Raw genomic sequence first — 25,588 nt, 5'->3', positions numbered from 1 at the left:
AAATGAGTGACATCAAGCAATATCATGTGTATGTGGTAAGTCTAGTGAGTGGCCATTCTTTGTAAAATATGGATGTTTGCATGTCATCTCTTTATAGCTCCACTCATAAATCTATGCATTGTCTGCATAGCTGTGGTAGGAATTTGCATAAATTATTCACATATTTGATTCAATTTAGAATATGTAATATGCCATTAATATTTCTAATCTCTCATATATATGTTCTTGGTGATGCAAGTTTGTCCATCAAAATTATGCACATGAGGTACACATTACATTTAAATGCAATTTACAAATTGTTCTGTATAGTAAAAAAAAACTAAAAAAAACTTGAGTTTTATGGATTCTATTTACTGATTTGATAAAGAAAATAGAACAATTGCTTAGTGGCTCAAAGTCTTCTTTCAGATGAAAGTAAAGTTTGCATTTCATTTGGAAATCAATGACACAGAGTCTAGAGGAAGAGTGGCGAGGCACAGAATCTGCATTGCTTGAAGTCTAGTGTGAAGTTTTCACTGTCAGTGATGATTTAAAGTGCCATGTCATCTGCTTGCAAACTGTTTTCTAAAGTCCACAGTCAACACAGCATCTAACAGGAAATTTTAGAGTACTTCATACTTCGTTCTTTACGGAACTGCTGATTTCATTTTTCAACAGGACTTGGCACCTGACCATACTGCCAAAGCTACCAAAACCTGGCTCAATGACCATGGTGTTACTGTGCTTGATTATCAAACAAACTGGCCTGACCTGAACCCCATAAATAATCTATGGGGTTATTGTCAAGTGAAAGATGGGAGACACCAGACCAAACAATGCCCTTGACCCGAAGGCCTCTATCAAGGCACCACAGGTTCATCCTCCATGCTAGCCACATTGATGCAGTAATTGCAAAAGGAGGCCCAACCAAGCATTGAGTGCATAGAAATTAACATAGTTTTCAGACATTTGCTGACATTTGTATTTAAAATGTTGTTTGTTTATCTTATATGTAATATTACAATCTTATAAGACACTGAATTTTGGGTTTTCATTATCTGTAAGTCATAATCATCAAAATTAACAAATGAAGGCTTGAAATATTTCATTACACATTATGTGTAATGAATCTATATGATGTATTAGTTTCACTATCTGAAATGAGTGTTAAAATGTATTCAACTTTTGCATGATATTCATATTTTCTAAGATGTACCTGTATGCAGACACATTTATTTTAGCTCTTTCCTTTTAAAACATTTGAAATATTGCTAATCCATCTTATTTTACCTAAATATTTTAGGCATTAAAAAAGGCAAACATACTCAATGATTTATACCAGTAAAGCTAAAAACAAAGGAACTCCACTTCCAAAACATTTGGCAGCAAAATGTAACTTTTTTATTCATGTATGAGCAATAACATTCTCGGAATAAACCTGTCACAAATTTTTAGATACAATCCCTGCTCCAAATTCATGTGCTTTGAATAGGTACAGTTTTATCATGTTTATTTCATGCACAAAGGAACATGTTAGCAGTTTTGATTGGTACTGAGAAATGCATAGAATTTCTGAGTTAATTTGGTATCATTTGCAAAACTGTAGTTAAGAATTTTTGAAACATACTCCTTTAAACCTAGAGAAAAAGCTAAAATATTTTTTTTAAGGAATATTTTAAACAGATTTGTGGCCGTTTAGGTGCCAACTCGGGAAAGGCTATATTGGATGTATTATGCAGGTGAGAAGATGGCTGGAATGCCTAAGCGCCCACCCTCTCCTCCCTCTCATATGTACCACCACATAGCAGTAGGGTCTTGGGGTGTGGGACGATGTGCCTTGTGGGGATGGTGGGAGCACATGCTGTGCCTCTCTCTGCTAATGTATTTTTTGCCCTGTAATTAATTGTAATTCACTAGAGACACTTAGGGCTTTGGGGTTAGGTTGGGACAATGCTTTCAACAAGAAGTAAGGTGTTGTATATCCCAGCCACATCCCCAATTTTAATGCACTTTAGACATACACATCTGTATTCATGACAAACACATCACATTACCACAGACACACACACAAACAACACAGGGGGCACGTGGTGCTGGGGGGCACCACGTGGTCCCCTGGCTCCGCCTTTGCTGGTTTGGCAGGGACTGGTGTGAGGATGGCCTTTGGATCTCTGACTGGGATCGTGGGGGGCCCCAGCAAGGGGCTGCCCGATGGGTGTTGTCTGTGTGGATGCTCGTGGCATTCCTGGAGTGGTGGGCCCCTGTCTGGTGGCCTATAGTTCCCAGAGGTGTATGGAGCTGGTTGAGGGCCTTGGGGGCTGTGCTGGGCTCTGGTGGCATCTCTCCCTCTAGACCTCTTAGGGACTGCCCCCCCAAGGCTCAGATGTTAGGAGTTCATCAGGTGATAGGAGTTTGTCCTGTAACACTCTGTCTGCCTCAGTCATTCTGTCCTTAAGCGAGATATTACACCCCCCTTGCGCCTATTGTATGGCAGCCCTGCTTCTGTCAGTCTGCCCCAGGGTAGCTGTGGCTACATTGTACCAAATACTGTCAGTGTGTGAATGTGTGTATGAATGGGTGGATGACTGATTGTAGTGTAAAGCGCTTTGGAGCCCTCGGTCTAGATAAAGCGCTATACAAGTGCAGGCCATTCACTATTTACCTTACTTTTGATGCTCTTTGAGGTTGTGGATTGCAGGCCTTCTTCCGTTCCTGCCACACTTACAAATGTACACTTCCAGGTGACAAACCCACACTCACATACACCCACTCAACATAAACACATTTATTTTCACACTTATGCTCACCCACCAACACAAACACATGCACCCCCCACATACACACATCCACGCACCAACACACGAATATTTTAAATGGTTGAAGGTCATACAAACAGAGCTTACTATAACAACAATGTGGCCTGCCTACTTTGATGCTGGATTGAATCTGGAATTAATAAAGTTAATCCTGCATTTAGGATACTTTCTTGAAATATCCTTTATGTAGAGCAAAACTGCCCTGGCACATGTAGGCAACCATCTACGCTATATGGCATGCCTGAAATGCTGTGACAGGACATGTTAAAGAGAAAAGAAATAAATCAAAACCCCAAACAATCCTCTCACAATGATTATCTTCAGCTGCAAATAATTTTTCTCTGTGTCTGAGTCACATAAAGAAGAGGCGCTATGACTGCATTTGCAGTCTGATAATATTATACCATCCCTTCCACCACATAGCATTTGCTTGAAGTGACATTTTAGGGCCAAATGAAATGTGACAAAACTACTTGCAGACAAACTAAGAGTTTTCAGGGCCTGACAGTGGGTGTCTTCTGAATAATGTTTCAGCACCTACATTACTATGGGGCAGTTAAGCCCTCAAGACTAAAACATATACTCATTGTTGGAATAATTGAATATAGATTTATCTTATATTTTCTCCTATTCTTTAACTTGACTATTTGATCTTATAACCTTTCATGATGTTTGTGTGAGTAACGGATGTGTGAGTTGTCTGCAGGCAAAGGTCATAAATGGAGCTGAGAAGGAGCAGTCCAGTTGAGGAGGTCATAAAGATGAAGGCTGATTGCGCTGAACAGAAGACGCACTGATCTTAAAATGATGGAGCCTGTGGAAGTGTGTTGTTAAAAGATAATGGTGTTTATGACCTGTTTACGATGCAGCTGTTTTTTCCCATCCTTAGAAAGTAATGTTCTTTGTAACTAGGGACCCCCGAAAGATAATAAAAAGAGTGGAACGGACAGATGTTTTTCAGAGCGGTGCGAGATTTGTAACTGAAAGCACATCTCTATCCGTTCTCCTCGCAGTGAGTAAATAACCAATTCTTTGTCTTTCTCTTCTTTTTGTGATGTTATAAGTATTTTAGGTTGTTTAAACCCGACACTCATTATGTGTAGAAATGTAAGACTTGTTTGTATGTATGGCTCACTAACATAAAGTCGGTTATTGTGGTGATTAAGTGTTGGGCAGAAATGTGAGTGCTGATGCTGACAGAATTTTAGGGTTTCAAATTACAATTGTACTATCACGAGCATTTATTCACCACTGTGATGAATTACACAGAATGGCCTCAAAGCAGGAAGGAAGGAGGAACCTATTTACAATTCCTCTAACAAAGATCCTGCTCAAGTTTCATTTTATTGTTTTTATGCATGGAGACCTTTTTAACAAAACAAAAAAAAATATTTACCTCAGTATCCATGCACACAGATGGTCTGATATAACCCTCTTAATTTGTGAACACTGTTTTAAACAACCAGCGTTTCTTGTGAAGGCTTCACAGTCCTTATTAACTAATCTCTCATCCACACCAGCAGCTGAAAAACAAGAGTTAAACACAACTTATGTTTATGTTAAAGGACTGAGTTGGAAATAACATGAATGGATTTGGCGGGAAATCAGCTGTGAGCGCAGCTGTGTGCTGCACATTGACCTATTTAATCTCAGTGATGGGTGATTTCAAAATTAACAGAAGGAAGATAAGAAACAGTCAGCCTCTGGTATTATTATTTTTCCCAATATGTTCAAGCACTGTGTTTTTATTTTTTTAAATTAGAGCCATCAAAAAAACTAAGATTTGGTTTGGATTTGCTGATGCTTCCCAGGAGCTTGCCCCTAGTTCCTGACAAAAGCTGCTCTTTCCTCCGGCCCAGCAGCAAACAGGTGCTGGGATAGAACTGTTTTTTTCTGTCCTAGAACTAGAGTTTGGGTGGTGGAATTGTACTATACTTTTAACACTTTTAATCCAAATAAGGCAGAGGAATGGTTACAGAGATCAACGCTGAGGATCCCGTCCTAGATCTGCTCGGTGATCAATGTGACAAAGCAGCCTCGAAAAAAGGCCACACATAGTTGTATATCTGGCACTCCCATGCAAGGGATGTTCACTACCTCAGCGTTTATAAGTAGACTCTGTGTCACCATTGTGGTGTCTATCCGATAGAGTGTGTAAGCAGGTATCCAACCCTCAATCTAAGTGTGGCTGCCACATTCTAATCAACCCAGTTACAGACTGTTCCACTATCAAACCCAATGTACTAAACTTTTTGATAAACTGTTGGTCATTTGTCCTTATGTGTGTCAGTGATGCGTCTTATCCATATCCTTACCAAAGTGAAAACATTAAGATTTATACTTTATCATTATGGTGTGTGTGTGAAAGCTCATCTATAAGTTATAATAAGAATGGTTATTCCTAACAAGACTCAAGAGAGCTTTTAAATTCCTGGGTAGGGTGTTTGGTCTCTGAGTAACTGCTCTCAGACAACAGTTTTCCCGATTTTCTCCTCCTCACTAAATGAAACATCATATATAACTTAATTAACTTAAATTAGAGCTGGAGACTTTGGTAACAATACTTTTTTATCTTGGATGGCCGATGCAGTGTCTATTGAGGCCTAAGCTCACAGTTCCCATCATCAACATCACCCTTCTTCAACATTTGACTGCTTTCTAGACACCTTTAAACGTGTAAACTATTGAAATTATGTAATGAACATCAAGGTGTTTAATATATCTGGCTCTCATCTTGAAAAAAGGTAAATTATTATATAACAATTATGTCTTAGAGGTAAAAGCAGCGATTTCCAAAGCTGCTTTGGATGAAGATTATAGTGCAAAGAAATAGGTTGTATGGTCAGCTTGATAGGATAAGGACAACCTGTCAACACAGTAATTCCTACACAGAGAAATCCCCCCACAGTAAGGTAGCAAACAGACTGGCATATGTACATACATATACATGGATACTCTGAATATTGGTAAATGCACTGGTAGGTAATTAAACACAGTATTTACATACTCAAAACCAAAGGGATAAAGTCAAATAAATGTACACATGCTTACATCAGAAAAACACAAAATTAAAATGTGAGTACAAGCAAATGAAGTGTTGCAGACATATTTCAGATCAAACAGCACAGCGATACTTGAACCGATCCTTGTCCTCATGTATCTCCCTCAGAGTTTGCGTGTCTCCCTTAGGACTCTACATCATTTTCTATCCACTGAAAAGATAGACTGTCAAGGTGTTAAAAGGATGAACTGTTAAAAAAAAGTAGCAGAAATATATGGGTTGTGAAACTGAGATGGTATTTCATTTAAATGATCTGCTGCTGTACTTCAAGAAGATGTGTGAGATTTCATGTTTTTCTTTAATTTGCATTGCAGTTCTCCATTTTGCACCCTTGCTTCATTGCACACTATTACTGTTTTCTTTCTATTTTCTGTTTCTTGTTGCTCTGTACTTGTAAAAAAAAAATGTGCAGGTGAACAGCAACAATTATTTAAATTTAAGTACGGTTCATCTGATACCAATGTGCACTTAGTCAGGGCAGTAATGCTGAAATGTGAAATGCAATGAAATGCCATGCCTGTATATGGATTCATAACAAGAAGATACCCCAGTAGAAAGAGAAAGAAAAACAGAGGCAAAATTATAAGTAAGTCGGATTTGAAATCTTTAGTCATAGGAAGTGTACAACAAAAGATTTATACTGGTTTAATTTCTTCCTAAACATTATTTAAAAACGTAAAGAGCTGTGGCAAAAAAAGAGGGGGATTAGTGATTTATCCCATAAATACTGGCAGACTAGGCATATTCTTTGCTTCAGTGTTTTTCTCACAAATATTCAAACAAACCACACACACCAATGGTGCAAAATTCCTTATTATTTATACCTTGCAGGATCAGACTTGTCATTTATTGAAGCTATTCCACTACAGTCCAGTTTGTGAGTGCAATGTAACTAAGTGCCTAATGTAACACTCCTTGTATGGCCATGAAAATAAGCTCACATCTATGTAAAGTCTATCTTTTTTTTTTTTTCAATAATAATAACATTTGACTGACATGGGTGGAAAGGCCACTCTGACAGCAAGAAGCCAATACTCCAAAAGCAACATGAATGAAATGAAAGTTGGAGTGTTTGGCCATAATGACCATTGTTACATTTGGAGAAATAAAGGGGAAGATTACAAGCGGAGAACACCATCTGACCAGTGAAGGCCAGGAGTGGGAGCATCATGTGTCTTTATTTTGTTGCAGAAGGGAGCCTTGCACTTCACAAAATAAATAGTATAATGAGGAAAGAACATTACGTAGAAGTATTAATGGAACATCAGCCAGGAAGTCAAACCTTGTGTGAAAATGGTTTTCCAAATGGACAATGACCCTAATAATATCACCATATGAGTTGCATTGTGGCTTAATGACAACACAGTCAATGTTTTGGAATGGCCATCACAAAGTCCTGATCTCAGCCCTACAGAAAATTTGTGAGCAGAGCTAGAAGATATGAGTATGGAACCAGTTACACACATTCTGTCAGGCAGAATGGGCCAAAATTGTTTCAAACTGTTGTGAGATGCTTGTGGAAATAAATGTATGTAAATATCTGGCTTTGAGGACAGAAAAAAATATATTTTTCTCCAGTTAATCTGGCTTTCACTCAATAGAAAAAATGTCAGTAATCTTAACTAGCCTAAAACAGAGAGAGTTTAGTCTGATGCGAGATTAATAAAAAGAAAAGGCCAGGTGCCCTTTTATATGGTCTATGTAAATATCTAGTTTCAACTGTATTTAAAGTTGGAACATTTAGATTTATTTAAATATGCTTTTGTATTCAGAATTAACTTGATTGCAGCAATTTGTTCAAAGACAGCAATTTAACAAATTGAATATTAAAAAAGTTAAGGGGCCTTGCAAAAAATATCAAGTATTCAGAGCAGGTGTATAATGATGGACTTCAAATGCTTGACACTAATAAACCCTCGTAAAGCCTCATGTTCACTTAGTGTGCAAAATGAATGACAAAAACACAAGCTATTATGCCTTCCACTCAAGGTCACTTTTGCAAACTTAGGAGAGCTGGCTTGTGTTTGTCTTCCATTATACTGACCGACTTTGCTGTCCCTACCTTTGTTCCATTCCCTGCATTCACTCTACCAATTTGTTTCTAGCTCTATTCTGCACCCTTTCCATCAAACAACCAATACCAACAAAAACTAACAAATTTACGCAAGTACTCTACATCAAACTATTTAGATCCTAATAGTCTCTCTAATCTTTAGAGATGTTAAGCGTCAGAATAAAGCATGTGGCAAACAAACTAGCGACTTTGTGTTTGTCAAACCACAGTACTGTTTTCCAGATCATATGCATATATAACAATATAAGTACAGACACAACTGTTTTGTGTGCAGTTGCACAGCAATCCAAAATACCTCTTGCTGTTTACAGGTGTTTATGCAGAAGTACTTTACCTGACGAACATTTAGCCAGTAGCCAATGATACGGTCTGTGGCCTGGGGGTCCCTTTGTGTCCACTGCAGGTTGTAGGAGTAATTATTTCCCTTTAGAATCCGCACTGGGTTTGGTGTATCAAAATAAAACTCAGCATTGTATGGTTGTGCTGTAGGCCAGAGAGAAATGCAAAAAAGGATAGTGGTAAAAATTCACCATGTAGATTATCAATGAACATATATTGCTAATAAATAAATTACTTTTTTTCATTTCACTTACCAGAGACATTAAACCGGCATGTTGATGTTCCTGCACTATTGCTGACTCGGCACTCATATGTGCCATTGCTAGTGGGTTCCAGCTTGAACTTCAGCTCTGGTGTCTGCTTCAGGTCTGGCATAGACATTCGGGTGAACTCGCCGTTACGTTGCCAGCGGATATCTGTTAGGCGAGGAGGGTTGGACCGCAGCACAGCACATCTCAAGGTCACTATCTGAAAGTTCCTAGAACGCACATCCTGAAAGACTGGGTCCAGCATGGGAGGGTCTGCAAAGTCAACACACCAGTTCCTTTTAATTAATGGTCATTATCAAAGATTATGAAATTACTAATCATTATTTTATTTCTTTCATTATGTTTTCAGAGAATCACAAAACATAAGCATTGACAAATCATCTGACACAGAACAACTGTTGTTGCCAAAGGGATCAAGCATAGCAAGGTGCAATCCCATCCCTGCTGCCAACCAATCCTAACTGGTAGTTATTAACCTGTCAGAAGTGATATGTGGCTTTGCGGTTAATGACTGACTAGCTACTGTTGCCCTGGGGTCAGCAGAGACACAACACAGCCAAATTACTCTGTCACAAATCACAGCTCGGCTAGTTCACCCTATGGCTAATCATGTAGATAGACAAGACACTAATAGTTCTTCTGCTGTATGAACAGTGTTGAGATTTTGTCGTAAGGCCCCCAGAGGTGAGGTTGCATCACTGTTGAGCCCTTATACATCAAGTTGATCACGCACAGAAGAGTAATTATGTTCTTAATCTATGTTTTATGTGTAATTTAGGCAGACACAGACCAGTAAGCGAGGAAAGTCAAAAGGATTACAGAAGCGTCAGAGGATGAAAAACATGATCTTATCTTGTTTTTATGAAAATATTAATTTGACTGAAAGAAAGATTACAGGTTCTAACAAGGTTCTAATTCTCTGCTACTTTACTGGCCTAATCCAACACATTTATATAATTTGCTCTAAACCATCGCATTGTAGCTCCGGTTGTGTGTTTAGGGTCATTATTCTACTTTAAGGTAAACCTCCTTACCAGTCTCCAGTCTTCTGCAGCCTCTAACAGATTGTCTTTAAGACTCACCCCACAGCGACAATTTTCAGATTTTTATGTTGCATGAAAAAAAAAAGAAGAAAACCCTCAATCCCACCTCCATAGTTAAGTGCTACACAACACAACATTTAACAGGAGACTGAATAAAGCATATTTGTTCTGTGCTCATAGTTAGTCAGATACATTTTCAAGCTATGATCATGGCTTGTGTATCCTCCTAACAAGTTCAATAGTGGTAACTGTGACTACCTACACAGAATTGTATGATTTTCGTGTTTCCAACCCATTATCTCTTATTTGTCATGCCTGCCCATGTCGAATTTGTGCAATGTTTTTTTCTACAAGTTTTTTACAGCATGTATTTCTAGTTGCAACAAGTAGTTGCAACAAGTAGTTGCAACTAGTTGTATCTTTTTTAACTTAAAATGTGTAAAATTTACAAAAGTGATTTGTTTTTCAATTAGATTTTTTATTTATTTTTAAATTAAAACAAACAAAAAAAACAAGGCTAATCTGAAAATGTATATAAATTCAACCCCTTTTCAGCTAGAAAAAAGTAGGAATGAACTACAGTTGCGCTTATTTGGAGTGAAATGTCAGATTTTTGTACTTTTTGTACTCTACAGACCAGTGAACGCAGCCAGACCAAATTCCTGTTTGAAACCAGTTTATCATTCTGTGCTTGCACTTCAGTCTGAGGAACACGAGTGAGCACCTGAATGCTAAGGAGACTCGAAACCACTCCAACATTACCTTCTCAGTTTCTATGCTGCCTGTTGCTATTTGGTCAAGAGTCCACATGAAAAGGTGAAATCTACATAGCTTCTGACCTTTTTAGTTTTATAACCAATACTGTCACATACTGTTCATATAAGCTCTTGAAAACTTTCCATACCCTGTCTTGCAAAAGTATTAACCTATTAATTCTTTCACATTTATGTCATGTTGCAACCAAAAAACATAAATATATTTATTTGGGATTTTATGTGATAGACAAATGCAATGTGTCACATAAATGTGAAGTGAAAGAAAAATATACCTAAAAACATAATTTTATCATATAACAAATATATTAAATATGTTTGCATATATTTAGCCTATTTATTTAATCTTTATTACTCTATTGCTGAATAAAATACAGTGGAACCAATTGCCCCTTAATGATCATAAAATTAGTAAATAGAGCCCATTGCCATCCACTGAAAATGACAGGATGAGCAAGCAGCCAAATGGCCCAAGTTAAACCTGGAGGAGCTGCAGAGCTCCACTACTCAGGTGGGATAATATGCTTACCGGGCAATAATTATTAATGCACTACTCAAATCAGGGTTTCGTGGAAAAGTGGCACAAAGAGAAACACTTAAGCTATAAGAAGTCCATGTGAAGTTTGCTACAAACCATTTAGAGGACATAGCAAACAAAGTGATCTGGTCAGATAAAAAAGGAAATTTAAAACTAAACTTTCTGATCTTCATGTAAAACATCAAGTGTGGCTAAAAACTGTATTACCCCAGAATACATCACCTCACCCTGAACACATCATCCCTATTGTAAAACATGGTGGTGGCAGAATTATGCTTGGGGATGCTTTTTTTCAGCAGGGACAGGAAAGCTGGTGAGAGTTAATAAGATGTGAAAATGCTGTTTACAGACACTGTCCATTCAGTCCGACAGAGCATGAGCTATTTTGTAAAGAATAATCAATCTTTTTAGTTTGTAATTGTGCAAGATTCGTGGGGACACAGCCAAAAAGAATAGCCACTGCAATTGCAGGGAGAAGTGGTTCCACACAGCATTCAAGAGGTAACAGCCTTTTAAAAAATAAGTTTGCAAGACAACTTATTTATCATAGTAAGTTTTTTATTACTAGGTTTCATGCTCTGCATCATCTCTTGCTACCGTTAAACAGTTAAAACCTGTTTAACACAACCAAGTGTAAAATCTCCTTCTGATGTCTTAGAAATCAAAGATTTATGGTAATCCTTGAGCCTATATGCATACCAAGAACTGAAGAAAAGTGAAAATCCAGAGGAACAAGCAAACTGTGAAGCGGTGGTATTAGAATTAGGGAATAAAGTTTGAAGAAATGGAAAGGTGAGTTGGGAGCTTGTTTTCAAGCAGTTTATAAATCATCCCACTTCCTCTGGGTTCTAGGTAAAAAAGTCATTATTATTAAAATCCTTTACCTTGCTTTATGTATTCTCTGCAACAATTACAAAAGTTTCCAGGCAGTATATTATACTTTTCAAGCTCATGGGAAATTCCTTTCTGACTTGACTGTGCAAATTCTCACAAGCCTCATTTTTGCATTCGTTTCCTCCTCATTTGGGGCTGATGCTACTATACCTCGATGTTTCATTGTCAGAATGCTATAATCCATGTAAGCACACCATTGCTACCTGTCTTATTGAATATAAAATGGATTCCATCCTAGAATGCAACACTGATCAAGCCCAAAGTAAAAAGTACATTTACACAAGACTGGGAGGGAGGGGTAGGTATGTGTGTATGGGGGGGGGGCTCTTAAAAAAAGACAACAATGAGGAAGACGAATGACAGAGAGAGCGTGGTGTGAAAAAGTCAGTGATTGAGTATGGGAGGTGCTGAGGAAATGAGAGGATGCAGGAAAGAGAATGGCAAGACAGAGAAAGGGCTTCTCTCACAGCCAACAGTTGGCTGATTGATGATGATGAGAGTGGCAATGAGAAAAAACATCCACCGCTCTAGAGAAAATAGCAGAGTGGGAAAGGAAAGAAAGGATCTGAGGCAAAGATGGAAGTGGGACAGGCAAAAGTAGCATATCTGTTTAATTATATCTGCCACATAAAATGATAATATTCTTTCTTCACATTGATCTACCACAAAAAATAAAAGAAGAAAATAAAGACATAATAAAATAAACAAAATATATAAAGTAGAGGTGGGAATAAAATAGGTCAAATGAACAATAGGGAAAAGGGTCTGGTTTTCTGCATGTTTAATGCCGTAGCCATAGAAACATGTTTTCATTTAGGTTGTTTTCTACTTGCCAATTTTTTCTCTCCTTTGGTCAGCACTTCAACATGCTTTCCTCCACTTTCCTGGATTTCTTGTTACAACATCTCTTCTAAACCCATATCTCTCACTCATAGACTTGTTCATGTATCTGTCTCTTTGCTCTGTTTTTTTTTTCTCAGTCCAAAGTGGGGTGGCCACCTGCTCCATTAATCAGAATTGGCCCAGTGAGGACAGCAGTGCTCACAGAGTGTTGGCCCTGCACCCTGCCACCATTAGCAAGCTTTCTAAATACTTTGTCCAGAGGAGAGAAAAGGAGAGAATGAAGTAATTTGTGCTATTTTATCAAGTACAGTGGGTAAGGAAAAGACATGAACACATCAGTATTTTTTCAGTTTAAATATTTTTAATGGGCAGATGTTAGCAACCAAAGTAATCCCTACATACAAAGACATTAGAGCTAACTAGTCCACAAAGGAAGTTATCTGAAAAAATGGAATGACACAAACCTTTGAAACCCTTCTGTAATAATTCAGTTCAGTTCAATTCAAATTTCAAAAATACTTTATTAATCCCAAAGAGAAAATTATTGTTGCTGTAGCTCATATACTGGTTTCCTCAAAGAGCCGTTGTAGATGCTGATGGCTGTGGGCATGAGGGACTTCCTGTAGTGGTCTGTCTTACAGCAGATCTGAAGAAGCCACTGTCTGAAGACACAATGTTGTTGTACAACAGTATCATGAAGAGGATGCTAAGGGTTCTCCACAATGTGCTTCATTTTATGAAAATACTCTTTGCACAATAATCTTCAGAGGTTCCAGAGGAGTCCCCAGAACACAGCCAGCCTCCTTTATTAGCTTGTTGAGCTTTTTTTTTGGTCACTGGCTCTGATGCTGCTACCATAGCAGATGATGACAGAAGAGATCACACTCTCCACAACAGACTTATAGAAGATATGCACCAAACATCCTAAGCTTCCTTAAGAAGCACAGCCTGCTGTGTAGCTTCTTTTAGACGGCTTCACAGTTGCATTCCAGCTCCAGTCTGTTGTCCAGGTGAAAGCCGAGGTATTTATACTCCTCCATCACCTCCACTTCTTCCCCCATGATGGAATTACAATTTGCGGACATCTTCTGCATAGGGAATCTAATAAAAAGCATTGCTGATGTGTCATTTTGACTAATTTTTCACCAAAAACAGTTTTTGCATCTTGATATTTCTGGAGGATTCTTTCCGTGTGCTCTGATCTTCAGTTCTTTCCATAGAGTTACAATTCCAGACAACTCAAATGATTGACTGGGCCATTCTAGGAGTTTTATCATCTTTCTCTGAAACTAGTTAAGAGTTTCCGTGAACGTGTGTTTGGGTATCTTGTCTTGCTAGGAAATCCACACTCATTTTATATTCAGATTCTTCTCAAGAATTTCCCGGTACATTTCTCATGTTATCCTTCCATTAGTTATATGAAGTCTGCCAGTACCATATGCTGCAAGACAGCACACACCATGGTGTTTCCACCTGTAAACTTCACTTTTGGTGTTGTGTTTTTAGGTTTATGTGCAGAACTATTCTTCTACAAAGAATGTTGTTTGCAATGAGATCCAAACAGTTCAGCTTTAGCCTCATTTGACAAGACTATATTACTGGCCTGTCCAAATTGTCTGAAGCAAACTTTAAACAAGCTTCAACATGCTTATTCTTCAGCAGTGGAGTCTTGCACCGAGGGTAAGGACAGAGGTGATTGCAGTTGAGTGCAATACATTTTCAAGGGAAGATTTTACCTGCTAGTTTCAGGTCTTTCTGAAGCTCTCTGCAATTGCTCCTTGGCTCTTGGACAACTCTTTGAATTATTCTTTTGAATCCTCTGTTAGAAATCTTATAAGGAGCATTTGGCCCTGGCTGCTTTATGGTGAAAGGATGGTCTTTCCACTTCAGGAACATTCACAAGTTTAGAAATGCAACTATAATTTTTGACATTAGTAAGTATTGCAACAACTTTTTGTGAAAGGTAATTAATACGGTTAGGCCTGGCTTTTGCCAATAGTATTACTTGGTGCAATTGTTTGGTAATAGGATACATTTTTATAGGCCATCAGTTATTATCAAACCAGATGAGATTGATGTGCACATAGCAGCAGTACTTTTAAATACTGACAGATTTCGATTTCTGCCTTTTTGCTCATCTGTCTCTTCATGTGTTCAATACGTATTGACAGTGCCTTGCAAAGGTTTTCCCTTAATGTTTTTTGTGGTTTAATTTGCTTTAAGTTTCTTTGTAAGGGTGGAATGCAGATGCATCACAGAAAATAGGAATATTATGGAAAAAACGTATTTCATTAATTTATTTCTAAAATTCAAAGTCATATTCTGTTGATTCAAGACTAAAAAAAGGAATTTAAACTACAGAAATCATGGGGCTGACATGGCAGTCACTGTCACTCTCCATAAGGATGATAAAACAATGGTCACTGCTGAATAAGCTAGCTGTTTACAGTGTGCTGCATTCAAACATATTATTGGAAGGTTGAGTGGAAGGAAACAATGCAGGAAATACACAGGAACAGGAATGGCCACAGCCCAGAGGGGCTTGTAGAGCACACCCTATTCAAAACTCTGAGGGAGATTCACAAGTCATGGACTGTGGTTGGAGTCTTTGCTTCAAGAGCAATGACTCCACTACACACAAACCTAACCAGGGCATGGGCTACGACTTGCACATTATTTCTGTTAGGCCACTGCAAAACCAGAGATAACATCAGAATTGTTTTACCTGGGCTAAAGAGAAACAGACAGGACTGTTGCTCGGTGATCCAATGTTGTTTTAATTTACGTACCTAATCCCAAAAAGAGAATCGATGAGTTATTGTCAAGAGGTAAATGAGAGACACAAGAACCAACAATGCAAATGAGTTGAACACTGCTGTTAAAAAATTTAGTCTGTCTTAACACCACACACCAGTGGTACTGGGACGGCGCCCTCCGTGATAAAAGAGGGGGAAATGTAAAATATATATATATGTATATATATATATATATATATATACATATATATATATATATATATATCAGTTTTACTTACTAAAGTGTGCCTCAACGTAATATGAAATCTATACTACATTTCCCACCTACTGATATTCATTTACCATTGAATTATCACAGACGTACGGTTCTATCATGGGGCACTGTTCATTGTCCCAGCAGCGCTGTCAAATATCCAATTGTGTACAGTAGCTAGGGCAAATGAATAAATATATGGCCAATCAGTGTCACAGAATTTCAAGGCTTTGGGGCACTGAAAATATCCCTCATCGCAGGTAAAAACAAGTGTTTGTGCGGACACCGCGTTGAGGTAAAAAGTCACAATGAAGAGGTTGATAAGAATCGTCAAATGTTTTCTAAACTCTTTGGCTGTATTGAGTTTTGTGGTACTTTTTGTGCGGGCATGATGAAAGGGATGCTGTTCATTGGTATTCGTCATCTCACTGTTGATTCCATTTCATATATTGGAGAAGGTAGAGAAATGTATTGTTACAGCCCCACCAAGAATATTTTTCACCAACCGCCACTGCCACACACTCATCAATACCATGTCACACTGCATTAATCAGCACAAAAGGAATCCTCTTATTCTGTTGAGTGGAGATATAGTACAGTAAGTAGACTGTCAATTCTGTCCTAAAGATTATATTTAGCATTCTTATCTTCCGAGAAACTGAACTTTGTGTTTTTAATAGCCTTAAGACAAAATCATCAAGATTACCCGAATGAAACGTTTGAAATATATCACTCTATGAATTGAATTGTCTAATCAAAAAATATTGGTCATTACAAGTTAGAATTCTGAATCTAAAATAAACAAAACTACAGAAATATTATGGCAACAATTGTCCATATAAATGCTGAACAGAAAATATAGTAAAGTAAGGATATATCTAACTGGATAAAGTTTGGCAAAGAAGTGAAAGAATAAAGGCAATCACAACAATCTGATCATTTGTTCCACATTTTGTGTTCTGTAACTATAAATTGATATTATGCTTGTTTACCAACTAGTTTGTTTTCTTTATTTGCATTATCTGCCTCTTCATTGGTATTTCATTGTCTTAGTTCCTTTTTTTCAATGTGGTATCCTGTTTGTTTTCAACGGTTCATGTATGAGCAAGAGGGTTTATGTTTTTTGTTTCATAACCATCAGTGGTATAACAATGCTCTGAGGCCAGTGTTCTTGTTTATTTTTGTGGGACTTTCTTTCTTGGATTTACCTGATACTTCCCTATCCACAGATTCTCCATCCTGCCTTTTCATAATAGTATAGTGACCAGACTATTAGACTATTACAGAATTCCTCTTAAAGATGCACAATACTCACCATTACCATCACCCACTTGCGTGCCTGTCATCTGGTAGAGTGATGACTCATTGAATGCACACTGTTGTTTACACATTGAAGTCGTCTTGTTTGAGACAACTTGAGTTTTTGTCAAAGATTTATCTGATTTGATTGAGGCATTTAACCGATTACATGCACACATTAGTTTTCATACTTTTTAAATATAGGTAAAGTGAAGCTTATAGTAACAATTAATAGACAGTTTCTTTGCACTAAGTGGAACTGCACATCATTGAAATTGTTTATACAATGACAGTAAAGATTCTGATTTAATTAACTTTGGTCTAGCGTGTGATATGAAATAAATCAAACACAGACTTGTTTACATTAGGCTGTAAAGTCAGATGTGTGTAATTCTTACCACAGGCTCTTTTAGATGAGTACTGTTGCAAGGTGTTGTGAGTAGAGCTATCAGCTGAAAATACCCCAACCCACACTTACATTGCACATTCAGTTGGACCTGTGCCTCTCTGCGCTTGATGTTAAGGCCGTTGTACGGAGCTGTCTGACACCGATAGAGTCCCATCATGTCCCGGCTGACATTCCTTAGCCTCAAGCGGCCATCTGGTGTTTCCATCGCGGGCTTCCCCGAAGGCATTAGCAAATCTTTCTCTGTCCGTGACCACAGAATTGGAGGACGGGGTTTGCCATCAATCAGGCAAACCAACTCGGCATTCCCTCCTTCACGCACACTCACAATCTGACCTCCTGGTGGGACTGATATCATTGGAGGAGTGACTGGAGGAAAGAAAAAGGCAATTTTTTTAGTTGTAGTATCAGATTTACTTCATTAACATCATCTAAAAGGGAAAAAATAGGAAATAATCTGATGTGTTTAGTTTTACATTATTTGAACTTAAAGCATAAATGTTGTGAGTAAATGAAAAAAAAAAAAAACATGGCCAGAATTGGTGCCCCATTTAATCTTACTTTCAGTGCCTTAATTATTGGATGGATTAATGCATGTGGAATTCAATTCAATTCAATTCAATTCAGTTTTATTTATATAGCGCCAATTCACAACACATGTTGTCTGAAGGCACTTCACAACAGTCAGGTACATACATTCCAATTAATCCTAACAATTGAACAGTGCAGTCAGAGTTAGCTTTTTATTCAAATTGGATAAAAAGTTTTTCTATCAAGGAAACCCAGCAGATTGCATCCAGTCAGTGACTTGCAGCATTCCCTCCTCCCGGATGAGCATGTAGAGACAGTGGACAGTCACTGGCGTTGACTTTGCAGCAATCCCTCATACTGAGCATGCATGTAGCGACAGCGGAGAGGAAAAACTCCCTTTTAACAGGAAGAAACCTCCAGCAGAACCAGGCTCAGTGTGAGCGGCCATCTGCCACAACCGACTGGGGGTTTGAGAGAACAGAGCAGAGACACAAAAAGAATACAGAAGCACTGATCCAGAAGTACTTTCTTTGGGAAGGAAAAGTAAATGTTAATGGATGTAGCTCCTTTAGTCGTTTCACCTAGAAAGAATGAACAGATAAACTCTGAGCCAGTTTTCAAGGTTAGAGTCTGAAAGAGAGCACATATAATTAGTTACAGTAAAAGCTCAGTCAATTTCCATGTCTAGGAGAGAGAAAGGGTTAAACACTAAAAGACAGGGCTATGTGGATAATTGGTAGACGGTGAGCATTAAGTTGTTGCCAGCAGAAGCTCGGACGATTCCCCTCTCCAGAAAGGTGTCACAGGCAGACACAGAGCCAGGCCAGGTGTAGCTTCTAGGAAGAGAAAAGAGAGAACAAGGTTTTAAAAGCTGAAATAACAGCAAATAATGCAAAATTGGAGAGTCGTGTGAGAACGTAGCGAAGAGGGTGAAAGTGGTCGTTATGTCCTCCAGCAGCCTAAGCCTATAGCAGCATAACTACACAGTTTCAGTTCAGATTATTTAGTTAAGCGGCGCTTATTTACAACAATGTCGTCTCAAGGCACCTCACAAAAGGTCCCACTGATGGTCATTGTTATACTAAAAACCACAAGGATTGGGATACCTCCCTCTGTCTGACTGATTATAACCATTGGAAAAGAGAAGGGGTCATACAGGTAGCAGAAATGGAGGGTGTGTTTGCAGCTCAACCATAACTGAGCCGGTTTAGGCTGAACCTGACTCCCCCTTACTCCAACCAACAGGGAGGGAAGAAGACGGAGGTAAAAAATAAGGAAGATAGCTCAGGATAAACTAAGCCACTCTAACTATAAGCTTTATCAAAAAGGAAGGTTTTAAGCCTAGCCTTAAAAGTAGACAGGGTGTCTGCCTCACGGACTAAAACTGGGAGCTGGTTCCACAGGAGAGGAGCCTGATAACTAAAGGATCTGCCTCCCATTCTACTTCTAGAGACTCTAGGAACCACCAGTAAACCTGCAGTCTGAGAACGAAGTGCTCTGTTAGGAACATATGGAACCATCAGATCTCTGATGTATGATGGAGCTAGATCATCAAGGGCTTTATATGTGAGGAGGAGAATTTTAAATTATATTCTGGACTTAACAGGGAGCCAAAGAAGGGAAGCTAAAATAGGAGAAATATGATCTCTCTTTTTAATTTTCATCAGAACTCTTGCTGCAGCATTTTGAATCAGCTGAAGGCTTTTAAATGCATTTTGTGGACATCCTGATAGTAACGAATTACAATAGTCCAGCCTTGAAGTAACAAATGCATGGACTAGTTTTTCAGCGTCACTCCTAGATAGGATATTTCTAATTTTGGCAATGTTCCGGAGATGAAAGAAGGAAATCCTAGAAACCTGTTTAATATGGGATTTAAATGACATGTCCTGGTCAAAAATAACACATCATCAGCGTAACAGTGAAAATTTATCCCATGCTGCCTAATAATTTGACCTATTGGAAGCATACAGGTCCTTCTCAAAATATTAGCATATTGTGATAAAGTTCATTATTTTCCATAATGTCATAATGAAAATTTAACATTCATATATTTTAGATTCATTGCACACTAACTGAAATATTTCAGGTCTTTTATTGTCTTAATACGGATGATTTTGGCATACAGCTCATGAAAACCCAAAATTCCTATCTCACAAAATTAGCATATCATTAAAAGGGTCTCTAAACGAGCTATGAACCTAATCATCTGAATCAACAAGTTAACTCTAAACACCTGCAAAAGATTCCTGAGGCCTTTAAAACTCCCAGCCTGGTTCATCACTCAAAACCCCAATCATGGGTAAGACTGCCGACCTGACTGCTGTCCAGAAGGCCACTATTGACACCCTCAAGCAAGAGGGTAAGACACAGAAAGAAATTTCTGAACGAATAGGCTGTTCCCAGAGTGCTGTATCAAGGCACCTCAGTGGGAAGTCTGTGGGAAGGAAAAAGTGTGGCAGAAAACGCTGCACAATGAGAAGAGGTGACCGGACCCTGAGGAAGATTGTGGAGAAGGGCCGATTCCAGACCTTGGGGGACCTGCGGAAGCAGTGGACTGAGTCTGGAGTAGAAACATCCAGAGCCACCGTGCACAGGCGTGTGCAGGAAATGGGCTACAGGTGCCTCATTCCCCAGGTCAAGCCACTTTTGAACCAGAAACAGCGGCAGAAGCGCCTGACCTGGGCTACAGAGAAGCAGCACTGGACTGTTGCTCAGTGGTCCAAAGTACTTTTTTCGGATGAAAGCAAATTTTGCATGTCATTCGGAAATCAAGGTGCCAGAGTCTGGAGGAAGACTGGGGAGAAGGAAATGCCAAAATGCCAGAAGTCCAGTGTCAAGTACCCACAGTCAGTGATGGTCTGGGGTGCCGTGTCAGCTGCTGGTGTTGGTCCACTGTGTTTTATCAAGGGCAGGGTCAATGCAGCTAGCTATCAGGAGATTTTGGAGCACTTCATGCTTCCATCTGCTGAAAAGCTTTATGGAGATGAAGATTTCATTTTTCAGCGTGACCTGGCACCTGCTCACAGTGCCAAAACCACTGGTAAATGATTTACTGACCATGGTATCACTGTGCTCAATTGGCCTGCCAACTCTCCTGACCTGAACCCCATAGAGAATCTGTGGGATATTGTGAAGAGAACGTTGAGAGACTCAAGACCCAACACTCTGGATGAGCTAAAGGCCGCTATCGAAGCATCCTGGGCCTCCATAAGACCTCAGCAGTGCCAAGGCTGATTGCCTCCATGCCACGCCGCATTGAAGCAGTCATTTCTGCCAAAGGATTCCTGACCAAGTACTGAGTGCATAACTGTACATGATTATTTGAAGGTTGACGTTTTTTGTATTAAAAACACTTTTCTTTTATTGGTCGGATGAAATATGCTAATTTTGTGAGATAGGAATTTTGGGTTTTCATGAGCTGTATGCCACAATCATCCGTATTAAGACAATAAAAGACCTGAAATATTTCAGTTTGTGTGCAATGAATCTAAAATATATGAATGTAAAATTTTCATTATGACATTATGGAAAATAATGAACTTTATCACAATATGCTAATATTTTTAGAAGGACCTGTATATATAGTAAAGAGAATTGGCCCAAGTACTGAGCCTGTGGTACTCCACAATTAACCCTGGAGTTTAAAGATGATTTATCATTTACATGAACAAACTGGAATCTGTCAGACAGATAAGATTTAAACCAGCCTAGCGCTGTTCCCCTGATCCCGACAGCATATTCCAGCCTTTTTAAGAGAATATTATGGTCGACTGTATCAAATGCAGCACTGAGATCTAACAGGACAAGTACAGACACAAGTCCATTATCCGAGGCCATAAGAATATCATTAGTGACTTTCAGCAGAGCTGTTTCAGTGCTATGATGAGCTCTGAAACCTGACTGAAACTCTTCAAACAGGTCATTGCTGTGTAAATGCTCACACATTTGATTAGCAACAATTTTCTCAAGAATCTTAGATAAGAATGAAAGATTGGATATAGGTCTGTAATTTTTCAAGTCATCTCGATCAAGCAAAGGTTTCTTAAGTAAAGGTTTAATTACAGCTAACTTAAAAGCCTGTGGTACATATCCATTTACTAAAGATAGATTAATCATATCTAAAATGGGGCTGGTAATCAGAGGGAACACTTCCTTAAATACTGTGGTTGGGATTGGGTCTAACATACAAGTTGAAGGTTTAGATGAAGCTAATATTTCCGATAACTCAGGAAGCTCCACAGGATCAAAAAAGGTCCAAACACAAATCAGGTTCTGCAGTTATTTCCAATGTTGTCTCACTTGCTGAGGATGAAGTAATCATCTTCGGGAGTATGTCAAAGATTTTCTTTTTAATAGAATCAATTTTATTTAAGAAGAATCCCATAAAGGAATAGGATGGGAAGAAAAGCTAAATTTCTGCATCAAATATTTAGCAAGCAAGCACTGCATCAAAATATAGAATTGGAATAACACAGATAAATGACTAATATAATTAAATGGTTAAGAATTATATTAAACAGACAGAAAATGAAATAAACAAATATTTATACCGAAAATATAGAAACAGGTAACACACCTCTACTTTTGCCAAGTATTGCTTTTTTTGTGAGGATTGCTTGTTTGAATTTTCTTAGTGCTAATTAGCTAAATCTAAAAATAACAACAGCAAAAGGTCATTTATAGTTTGATATAGTTTGCAGATGTGACATAAAATCAGAAATGAAAATCTTACCACTGTTTTGGGAGATGTTGACATCCACACGAAGCTCTGGCACCCTGCTGCCTGGGAAGTTTGCCACACAGCTGTACATAGCCAGGTCTCTGAACTTCATGTCCACAATCTCCAAGCTACTTGTGCCAGGTGCCATATCTGGGTCGCTGCGCAGTAATATCAGGCTATCGGAGTTGAAGACAGGAGCACCATTCTTGTACCAGGTGTAGTTGACTTTGTCCTGTGGAGTGGCATCAACGTGACATGACAGTTTCAGGTCCCGACCCATTTGGATGGTCTCACTGTCCTTGTTAGAGTCCGGTGTGATTTGGAAAGTCAGGTTGCTCATTGCTGTGAGTTGCGGTGACCACATTAAGAAGGGGAGAGAAGAATGGTTAATATGAACTACTGCACGGTGTATTGTAATCAGAATTATAGAATTATAATTTACTTAAATTAGGATACAAGAAAACTATTTCCAAAATAAAATTACTTTTTGCGTTCATGCTGGATTCTTTTTGCTGTTGCTGCTCAGCTAGTCAATTCACTATGTTGAAATTATATTGCTTTTAATATTTACTTCAGTCTAATGTCAGTGTTTGTAGTCAATGTAATGTTTTTTCTACATCTGATTTAGACATTTTTGTTTTTTTTTGCAACATTTAGTGGCTGTTATGTTTTGTTATTTGAAAGTAGGCAGACAGTTAGTGGGGTGAAGAGAGAGGGAAGACATGAGGACAAGTCACCGGGGTCGGGACTCAAACCAGGCACAGCTGCGTCGAGGTCTGTGGCGTCCGTATATGGGTTACGTGCTCTACCACAATGCTACGTGCTGCATCACTGATTCTGAGATTTTTTAACATATTTTGTTAGTGTGACATTAGGCCGCTGCTTTACAAAAAAACTACATACAAATTATTGCATGTTGGTGATGCAACACAATGCAGAGGCAAATATTGCAGCGCAGTAGAATATGACAACTCTCAATGCTTTCGAAATATCTATACCCAATTAACTTTTTAGTATCATAATGACACATGCCATTTGCACATGATATATGTTTTCATATTCTACATATAAAAAAAATTGAAAAATCTGGCGTGCATTTGTATTCAGCCCCAATAAGTTGGTACTTTGTAGAACCACCTTTTACTGCAATTACTGCTACGTGTCTTTTGGGGTATGTCTCCACCAGCTTTGAGCATCTGGAGACTGAAATTCTGTCCCATTCTTTGGAAAACATCTTAACTTCACTTAGACTGGATGAAGAGCATCTGTGAGCATCAAATTCTAAATTTGATTTATGTCTGGACTTTAACCGAGCCAATTTTACACATTATTATGCTTTGATCTAAACCATTCAATTGAAGCCTTGGCTGTTTGAATACTGTTATTGACCTGCAAGAAGGTCTACTTCCACCTCAGTCAAGTATTTTGCATGTTTTCTGCTGGGATTGCTCAGGATTCAGCTTCATCAATCTTCCCATCAACTCTATCTTTCACAGAAATCCAGTCAAATATTTTAAAGTTTATGGTTGATACGTCACGAAATGTGAAAAATTTGAAGGGGGAGATATACTTTTGCCATCACTTGTTTAGAGGATAAAACAATGTAAAAGGAAATTATAAATAAAACTTAAAAGAGAATGGAGATTTACAAAGACAGATAAAGAAAGCTATTCCAGAAAGACGGTATGTCAACGAGGGAGACTAAAGCCCTCTGCACATGACAAAAGTCCATTGAAAACATTGTTTCATTTTCTGTTAACACAAAATTTTAACCTTGTCTTTGAAAATAAACAACATGCGCAAACACTTCCTATGTACAAAACGGAAAAGAAAATGTGCAGTCTGTTGGAGAACCATCATTAGATACAAAGGAGTCAGCAGCACAAATAGGTACTCTGATATACGCCATTGTTATTGTTGATAACTTCTGTGGGTTTCAAAGCGGTCCGCAACCGTTGTGTGCATGCACATTGATTTCTAATGATTTCAGTCATACTGTACATCAGCCAGGGGTTCCCCATGTGAAGATTACATTTTCCTGTCTACATGACAATGGAGAGCATTACACTCTGAAATCCGTTCTCAAGTTGTGCCATTTTCTGAAAATGTGCACCAATGTCGTGGAAACGAACAGTAGAAATGCAACTAAACTTTTGTTTTCACAAGAAAACATTGTTACATGTTAACAGGGCCTCAGATTAAATAAAAAGCAATTAGGTGGATATAAATGTTATAAAAGATGGCTAACACATAATGTTGGATGGCTCTACGACACAGTGAGTTGGGCCTAAGGAGGGAGAAGCATGACAAAAATAAAGCAGAAAAAAAGGAAATTGGAGACGAAAGACTGACAAAAAGAGGAAGAAGCAAATTGCAAAGGAGTGGGACAAAAAAGGAGCCAAGATTCGGAATAAAATAACAGCAGGATAAGGAGGAGGGGGGAAACAAAATCAAGGACAAAGAGTAACTCTCACACTGTCACATTTAATTTTCAGTTTCAAAGGCTGGGTTTTCCCAACTGATTTCTATGTTGAATGCAAAATAGTGCACTGTTTCCCAGTTAAATGGCAAAGCACGTGGTGAAGAGGACAGGAGAGCTTCATAACAAGACACAGAGACTGTACTATAAGACAGTGACCGTATGGTTTAAATGACATTATTAGCTTCATGTGACCTGATTCTGTTTAAATCTGTTTCAGTGGTTTGAGGATGTTGTGCATATACATTTACACACTAATAGTATATGGTCATATCTTTATTATATGGAGGAGAAGTGCTTCATTTGTAAATTAACTCATCTTCAAATAAATGCTAGGTGTAGTTTGAGGTTAGAGTGAATGTTGAGGAAACAATTAATTAATAAATTAATTAATGAAGTAATGGAAACACAGCTGTATGTGCATATGTGTATGTCACCTTCCTACTTCTTTTGCACTGCAACGAATGTATCTCTCTTCGTCTTTCAACCTGTGCTAGTGTGTGTTCCGGCCC

At 38.4% G+C, this 25,588-nt stretch overlaps 1 protein-coding gene across 2 annotated transcripts in view; it reads right to left on the bottom strand.

The window, feature by feature from the left end:
* The window catches only part of LOC124867315 (MAM domain-containing glycosylphosphatidylinositol anchor protein 1), a 287,734-nt gene that overhangs the window by 70,623 nt on the left and 191,523 nt on the right, over positions 1-25,588 (bottom strand). For both annotated transcript variants that reach the window (XM_047363702.1, XM_047363703.1), the window contains exons 8-11: positions 22,610-22,939; positions 17,416-17,712; positions 8,524-8,790; positions 8,265-8,413 (exon numbers count right to left, since the gene is read on the bottom strand). In XM_047363702.1, coding sequence (XP_047219658.1) covers positions 8,265-8,413; positions 8,524-8,790; positions 17,416-17,712; positions 22,610-22,939 — 1,043 coding nt within the window. The remainder of the gene's footprint in view (positions 1-8,264; positions 8,414-8,523; positions 8,791-17,415; positions 17,713-22,609; positions 22,940-25,588) is intronic.

Source organism: Girardinichthys multiradiatus, chromosome 4 (genome assembly GCF_021462225.1).
Source record: "Girardinichthys multiradiatus isolate DD_20200921_A chromosome 4, DD_fGirMul_XY1, whole genome shotgun sequence".
NCBI classification, from domain to species: domain Eukaryota; kingdom Metazoa; phylum Chordata; class Actinopteri; order Cyprinodontiformes; family Goodeidae; genus Girardinichthys; species Girardinichthys multiradiatus.
The sequence above is the reverse complement of the archived record's forward strand: the minus strand, read 5'-3'. Positions and strand labels throughout refer to the sequence as shown.